The 8,084-nt window shown below is 35.1% G+C and overlaps 1 protein-coding gene across 1 annotated transcript; it reads left to right on the forward strand.

Annotated features, from left to right (window-relative positions):
- The first annotated feature begins 2,801 nt into the window (after positions 1 to 2,801).
- On the forward strand, positions 2,802 to 6,420 carry LOC110630524 (uncharacterized protein At3g49055). The gene is made up of 5 exons (XM_021778055.2): positions 2,802 to 4,712; positions 4,809 to 4,885; positions 5,019 to 5,130; positions 5,292 to 5,408; positions 5,965 to 6,420. Exons 1-5 carry the CDS (start codon positions 3,291 to 3,293, stop codon positions 6,313 to 6,315), a joined length of 2,079 nt encoding a protein of 692 aa, XP_021633747.1. The 5' UTR covers positions 2,802 to 3,290; the 3' UTR covers positions 6,316 to 6,420.
- Positions 6,421 to 8,084: the final 1,664 nt, after the last annotated feature.

The raw sequence follows: 8,084 nt of genomic DNA on the forward strand, positions 1-8,084 counted from the left end.
ACTTAGACGTTATGAAAGGCTTGATCAAGTATAAGAAAGTAAATTTTGTATCCTTTCTTTTTCTTATGGATAAAATTTGAATGATCGAGAGTCATAAATTAAGCGAATATTATATCTTATCATTATTATAAAGCCAATATTATATTTTATTATTATTATAATTATATTATACGGTAAAAAAAATATTTTTCTCATTCTAATTAGTTAATTAATAGAATTATAAGTGAGAAATATAATATTTTTCCTGACATAAAATACAAATTGGGATTACTTAACTTTTGCTGCACAACCTTGTCATTATCAACACTTATTGGAAATGCTTAACTTATGGTAACATCAATAGTTGGTTGGTTCTAAGTTTTTAAATATAACTTTTCTTATTTAGAAAATTTTCAAGACGCATTTTATTTAAAAGTTCAAAAATATTTTCAATATGAACTTCAAGTATTGTAATTCAAATCTGGCTTTGGTTAAATCAAAATTGTTTCCTTCTCACTCCGAATCAAGTGATTTCAAATCTAATATTTTTTTTTGCTTTAAAAAAAGTTCAATTGTTACTTTTAATTTAAAAAAAGTTCAAATCTAATACTTTTACTTTTCAAATTGTTTCCCTTTTGCTAAGAGGGTATGGCTTGCGTCTTCGATTGGATGGTTTTTTCCTTAGTCGATGTCGTTTTTGGCATGGTTGTGCTCAGTTTTGCAGCTGGTGAGAAAGGAAGACCAAGCTATGGTGGTAATGATCTGCTGGGCTCTTTGGCAGGCACGGAATGATGTGGTCTGGTCTTCGAAGTGGTCGAGCCCTGCTGCTGTGGTGTATCGGGCTAGGACAATCCTCTACGATTGGTGTAATGCGCGACACGTTGATGACAGTTCTTCTGATGCTGTGCCAGCTCCTCCGCCGTTACATTTCTGGGTTCCACCGCTTCAAGGATTCTTGAAAGCTAATGTAGATGCAGCAGTCTTCCCTGATGGCTTCATTGGAGTTGGTGGAGTGCTTCGCTCATATGATGGCTATTTTGTTGGCGCTTGTCAACATAGACTCCTTGGTTACTTCTCTCATAAAACAGCTGAGCTAATTGCCATTAGAGAAGTTCTGAGTTGGATTAAGAAGCTGGGTTATGATCAGATAGTGTTGGAATTAGATGCTCTTACGGTAGTGAAGGCTTTGCTTTCTTCTTCAACTTCTGATTTTTCTAGTTTTGGGTCCCTTGTTGATGATTGTAAATCTCTAATAGCAGAGATGAATTCAGTATCTGTGAGTTTTGTTCCTCGATCTGCCAATAGTGTGGCACATCTTATAGCTAGAGCTGCCTCTACTATTTCAGACAGGATGGAGTGGCTGACCACTCCTTCACAATTGATTGTTCATGCTTTGATGTTGGACTTCCAAATTTGAATGCAATTACATTTTTAGTTAAAAAAAAAAAGGAAGCCCTTTTCCACTTTACTTCCCCTTGCTGCAAAAAAAGATGGCATTGAAATCGGTTTTTCAATTTGTTTCTACTTATTTTTTTGAATGGCAAAAATTTGTTTATGGATAAATAAGATTCCATATATAACTTAAACCAATGCAAAAAGTCTACTGAACATAATTTGTTTATACTTATACCTTTAAATATAATTTGTTCTAATTTTCTAAGATTTCTCTTTCTCGTTTTTAATTAATGTTAGATTAATGAATTAAAAATTATTGAAATTGAAATACTTATTGAATTCTCTATATAATGTATTTGTAGTTTAATTTTTTTATAATATTAAATTTATACTAAACTTTTTTTTTTCAATAGGTTGGGATGGAGAAATAAGAGTCGATTCCGCCTTGTCACTCCAATTTCACTCAGCCAAACTGCACTCTCCTTAACATATGAATTAAACCATACTGATAGAAATAAGTAAAATTCTAAACATGGAAATGAAGTGAAACTAGGATAAAACGACACAAAAAGCCAAACAAATGACATCGTTTTAATTTTTGGTGTTTGGAAAAGGAATGGGAGGAGGGCAAAGCAGAGCAATTGAAAATTTAATTCTACAGTGGAAACGTCTCAGTCCCATAGAGAAAATGGCCCAATCCAACCTCTAAATAAAAAAATAAAATAAAGTAAAAGAAGAAGAGGTCCGATGAGCCTTTACATCACTAAGACAGCCCAACCCGCAGACTAAAACAGCCCAATTATCCTTGCATTAAATTTTTAGAAAATTTAATTTCTATAAAAACTCACTATTTATTTTTTTTTTATTTTAAAAAATATATTAAAACATTTTTAAAAAATTTATAAATTAATTTTTTATTAATTATTTTATTATTTAATTTCTATAATTTTAAATTTTCAGTATTATAATAGAAGTTAAATAGTAATTTTTCAATAATTTTGCTTCTGAGTTCCACTGCCAAAGTATAGTTGACGCGTTTCATGTGAAATATTGTCTCTATTTGTCACGTTCCAAAAGTTTTGTAAAAATATAACTTCAATTAATTTTTTAAAAAAAATTTTTACTAGGGCTTATTTAACTTAACTCCTTATTTCATTGCAATCCAAAATTTTAATTTTATTTTATAAAAGTTACTCGATTTTTTATTTAAATTTCAGAGAATAAATCTCATTAAAATTAATTTATATATTATTATATATAAAATGTGAATAATTTAAGATAATAAAAAAAAGATAAAATAAAAATCAGAGGAAGTATTATACTAAATTACTAATTTCGCATACTGAAATCATGTAAATCGATATTTGTGTAATCTATTAACACATGGATAAGCGGCGGAGTCCGACCGTTGACGCTCTCGTTCTCTACAAATCCAATAACGAAAAAGGTCGTAGCACCGTTTCAAACATGAAAGCCTATGCACCTGCGGCGTACCGAAATAACAACTCGCTATATAAATATAATTAACTCTATTTTTTCAAAATCTTTTCGGTGAACTTTCTTCCACGACGAACGGAGAAACAGAGACAGGTTGGTTGGTAACTTTCGTTGTTTGTTGCCTTCTGTTAAGGTTCTTCTTCTTCCTCTTCCCGTACTCAGACCTGCGCGACTCATCTTCGTTTACTCTTCAATTCCATTTAGCTTCTGAGCACGATAAAGAATTTTGTCGGTTGAAACTACCAAGTCAGCGTTCACTTCCAGCATTGATTTTTCTTTCATTCCAAGCAATCGTGTACTTTGGTTTTCTTCTAATCCGGCTTTCAGGGATTACCCAATACTAGAAATTGTGTTAATTAGGCATTGAATAATAAGTATTATGAATTGATCACCCCCTACTGTAGTGAGTTTATTATCGGATGGCCAGTGGTGCCGGTGACCATAACGACGCTGTTTTGAGCGATGTGGAGGGGGAGGATCCGGTTCCCATCGTTATTAGAACTCCGAACTTGGATGATGTATCTGTAGAAAGATATGGCGAGCTCCTCGTAGAGCTCGATCGCGAGAGAGCTGCTCGCGAGGTAGCTGAGACGTCCAAATCCGAATTGCAGGTTAAATTCAATCGGTTAAAGGCGCTTGCGCATGAGGCGATTAAGAAGCGAGACGAGTGCGCGAGCCAGCGGGACGAAGCCTTGCGCGAGAAGGAAGAAGCTTTGAAAGAGAAAGAGAGAGTATCTGCGGAATTGCTTGAATTAAGTAAGTTAAAGGAGGAGTCTGTGAAGCAGAGAGAGGAGATTGGGAAGCAATTTGATGAGGCGGTGAAAGATAGGGATGCATTGCAATCGGAGATTGCGAATTCGAGGCACATGCTAGTTAGTGGAATTGAGAAGATATCTGGTAAAGTGAGTAACTTCAAGAATTTTGCTGCGTTGGGGTTGCCTAGTTCGCAGAAATACAATGGATTGCCGGCTGTTGCTTATGGGGTTATTAAGAGGACAAATGAGATTGTTGAGGAGCTACTTAGGCAGATTGATGCCACTGCAAAATCTAGAAATGAAGCAAGAGAACAGATGGAGCAGAGGAATTATGAGATTGCCATTGAGGTTTCTCAGCTTGAAGCTACAATCAGTGGATTAAGAGATGAAGTAGAGAAAAAGAATTCATTGATTGATAATTTAGAGAAGAATGTCGTGGAAAAGGAAGGGAAGGTTTCAGAAATAGAGAGACAAATGTTTGAGAAGACAAATTTAGTAGAGAATGAAGCTTTGGAGCTGAGGAAGTTAATTAGCGAGTATGATGATAAGCTGAGGAATTTGGAGTCAAGAATGGAATTACAGAGGCCTTTATTGATTGATCAGTTGACTTTGGTGGCAAAAATTCATGACAGGCTTTATGATGTTATTAAGATAGTTGATACTAATCATTTGGATTCGCAGCTGTCAGAGTCCCTGTTTCTTCCACAACAGACAGACATGGCGGAGAACATACGTGCCTCTTTAGCGGGGATGGAATCATGTTATGAGTTAACTAGAATCGTGGTGGAAAAAACAAGGGATTTGTTGGAGGAGAAGACTCATGAAGCAAAGAGTTTCAAGGAAACGTTAGGTCGATTGGTTAAGGAGAAAGTACACATTGGATCTTTACTTAGAAGTGCTTTGTCAAAGAGGATGAAATTGGACCAATCTTCCAAAACGAACGAATTGTTCAAAGCTGCAGAGAATGGTTTAAGAGAGGCTGGCATAGATTTCAAATTTGATAAGATTCTCGTGGATCATAAGCTTCCAACTTCACAAAATAAAGATGGCTCTTTAGATATGGAAGAGGATGAAATATTTACTTTGGTATCTGTTCTTTAGAATTTATTTGCTTAATTTATCTTAGAGACTTCCTTTATGTATTTCATCCTAATTTGTCCTTGCATTCATATTTGTGCACAGGCTGGTGCTTTGGAGAATATTGTCAAGACATCTCAGCTTGAGATCATTGAGCTGCAGCATTCTGTGGAGGAATTGAGGTACTTCTAACATTCCTGAACTCATAAGGCTGAATATGACAGTGATCCCCCCCCTTTTTTTTAAAAAAAAAAAAACCTATTTAGGCATTCACCAGATATTTCTTTCTTTTATGTGCCATGTTACTATGTTAAGGGCAGAAGCGAGTTTACTTAAAGAGCACGAAGAGGCTCAAGCAAAGGAGCTGGACCATAGATTGCATAGAATAGAGGAACTTGAAGAGAAGGAGAGAGTGGCAAATGAAAGTGTGAGTTGTTATTGTTTGTCAGTCAGTTTGATAATTTAATACTTCTTTTTCATTGGATGCTATGAATTTGTGACAGTTGAACTAGTTTTAGGAAAATCCATGACTTCTTCTTTGTCCCTGTAATTGAAACCATTATCAACTTTCCTCCTCTGGCATTATAGGTTGAGGGGCTAATGCTGGACATTGCTGCTGCTGAAGAAGAAATTACAAGATGGAAAGTAGCAGCGGAGCAAGAGGCTGCTGCTGGTCGAGCTGTTGAGCAAGACTTTGTCGCTAAGGTATGATAAAAACTCGGTCATAAAATTATATTGACCTATTCATCTGATGTTTTGTTGGCCATATTAACAACACTTGTTTCATATATGGAATTTGATTAGATCTTTTGAATAAACTTGTTATGTCTCTGAACTTTCAAATACAAATGATTGTCCTTGGTGGGAGAGAATAATTTAGAGCTAAGTGACATCTTTTCAAAAGCTTGCGAAATCTTATTGATAAGCAAAACATTATAGTGTTGGCTGAAGACGGGATAAAGTGTTCAACTAGAAAATTGAAAACTCGAGGCAATGAGAGAATGAAAATTTGCAAATTTATATTTGAGTTTAAGATCTAATTTCCATTTTCCCAAATTCAATAGATCTAGTATCAATGTTTGGGTACTTGTAAACTGAAACATGTGAAGCATCACTGATTTTTGTATCATGGCAATGTGATGTCCATGTTGTATCTAGAGCAGTGAGATAGATGAAGCAAATATTATAGTTTCATTCTCATTTAATACTCTTACTAAGGTTTCTGTTCCTAATTACTATGTCCTTGTTTATGCACATGCAGCTGTCAGCAGTTAAACAGGAACTTGAAGAGACAAGGCTAACCATGTTAGAATCAGAGAAAAAGCTAAAACTCAAAGAAGAGACGGCTGTTGCTGCCATGGCAGCAAGAGAGGCTGCTGAGAAGTCATTGAGATTGGCTGACATGAGGGCATCTAGACTGAGGGATAGAGTGGAGGAGCTCAGCCGTCAGCTTGATGAGTTTGAAACTCGAGAAGACTCAAGGGGTCGAAATGGTCCTAGATATGTATGTTGGCCATGGCAGTGGCTTGGACTTGACTTTGTGGGTTTACGCAAACCTGAGGAAGAACAACAGACTTCAAATGAAATGGAGCTTTCTGAACCCCTTTTATGATTATACCTTTTCCCTTTGTTCATCTTTTCTTTCTGCTGTATTTATTTTGAACTTTCAAATTCTTTACACATTCAAGAAATGGCAGTTTGTTACACACTTCTTCAAGGTTACCTTGTTCTGTTATATTGGTTCTCTAAGGATTAAGATTTACACTGCATAAGCAGAGTTGCAAAAGTAGTTGTTGTTAATGCTCTCTCGCAACTGATATCAAAATATTTCACAACATGATTTAGTTTGCATCAAAATGATGCAGGTTGTAGTCAAATTTTTCATTTTATTTTTTCCCCTAATGTATCAAAAGATTTATTGAAACTCAATCCAGGATTGGCTTCAAACAGATCTAAATGACGAAAAATGACTTATATAGTTGACTTCAACTAATTTGAGATTAAGACTTGACTGGTTTGAGGTTATGGCTTAGCTGTTATTGCTATTAATTTTTCGCATGGCATTTCGCTTAATTTCTTGAATATCCTCTCATTTTTCTTGCATATCTTCTCACAAATGACAGTGGATTTGAATTGATCTTTGGAAATTCTTGACCTTTTCTTTTTCTAGGTTTGTTGGATTCCTAACGCAAGCAAGAGTTACCGTTCTTGTGGTGCTGCAGATAAAAGTAACTACATAAATTTATTATCGCACATATGCCTACTTGGATAATGTACATTGCATACTTAAAAGTAAAAATATTGCAGATACTTCATGCGTGAAACAGCTCTTCAGCTAAGGTCATCTTCTGCTGTCCATTGTAGTGAAGGTGGTTGCAGAGAGGTATCTACTTAGTGACAGTAATTTCAGAGAGGCAATCATGTGCAATTTTCTTGATTTAGACAAAATTACAAATTAAGCAAAACATCTTGGTAACTTTTTTATTTGACTCTGATGACGCTTTCATTTCTTTCAGGAAATTACTTTAACACGAGATAACGTAGTGTAGTTCAAGGAAAGGTAGTTTAAGATATGCAAAAAAGCATCAAGGTAATGTTGAACTCACAAATTGCAAGGTTAATTAATTTTGCCTTGAAACCAGACATCATTGTTGGAAATCCCAAGTACAACGGTAAGAAGCACAAATAGCTGACTCCATTGAGCAATATTGGTAATCAGCTGTCTTTACTAGTTCTTGATAAGAGTAGTTCTCCTCTTGTACTTTAGCCTGCAGACTGATTTTTGTGCAAATTCCCGTGCTGCTCAATGTTCGTCAATTTTTCCATTAAATATCGTCTTGAAGTATGGGAGTGCAGTATCTTGTTAAAATCCAAACTTCTTTGTATCAACAACATAATAGCACCATGTCCATCTGCTTCCACTTCACATAAGCCATCGATTTCTCAAATCTCACTGAAATTCATTGTTTTGGCCCTATGCAGCAGCATTTGGTCATTTAATTGTTTCATGATACCCATGGATGAATCTCACCACCGCTTTGAAGCCATTTCATTGTCTGTTATGTCTATGTTCTCATCTTTTTGATACTACAATTATTGTTGGCATTTGACGGCTTAAAATGAAGCATTATATTTCCTCAATCACACTGAAATTCATTATTTTGGCCCTATGCAGCAGCATTGTCATTTAGTTTCTTGATATCCATGAATGAATCTTGAAACTTTGATGAAAAGAAGAAAAAGAGAGTAGAAGATTTGAGAGAAAATGCTTGATTATTCCCATCAAACCAATTGGGGTATATATACTACTTATAAGAGTACATACTAGGTAAGAAAATAAATTAATTCCTTAATTATAGCCTAATCATATCCCAATCATAT

Source organism: Manihot esculenta, chromosome 13 (genome assembly GCF_001659605.2).
Source record: "Manihot esculenta cultivar AM560-2 chromosome 13, M.esculenta_v8, whole genome shotgun sequence".
NCBI classification, from domain to species: domain Eukaryota; kingdom Viridiplantae; phylum Streptophyta; class Magnoliopsida; order Malpighiales; family Euphorbiaceae; genus Manihot; species Manihot esculenta.

Bases quoted from the DNA above. Each gene is read 5' to 3' on its own strand.
- LOC110630524 (XM_021778055.2), top strand. From the start codon at position 3,291: ATGGCCAGTGGTGCCGGTGACCATAACGACGCTGTTTTGAGCGATGTG. The intron at 4,713-4,808 runs GTATCTGTTCTT...ATTTGTGCACAG, and splicing joins AGGATGAAATATTTACTTTG to GCTGGTGCTTTGGAGAATAT. The intron at 4,886-5,018 runs GTACTTCTAACA...TACTATGTTAAG, and splicing joins CATTCTGTGGAGGAATTGAG to GGCAGAAGCGAGTTTACTTA.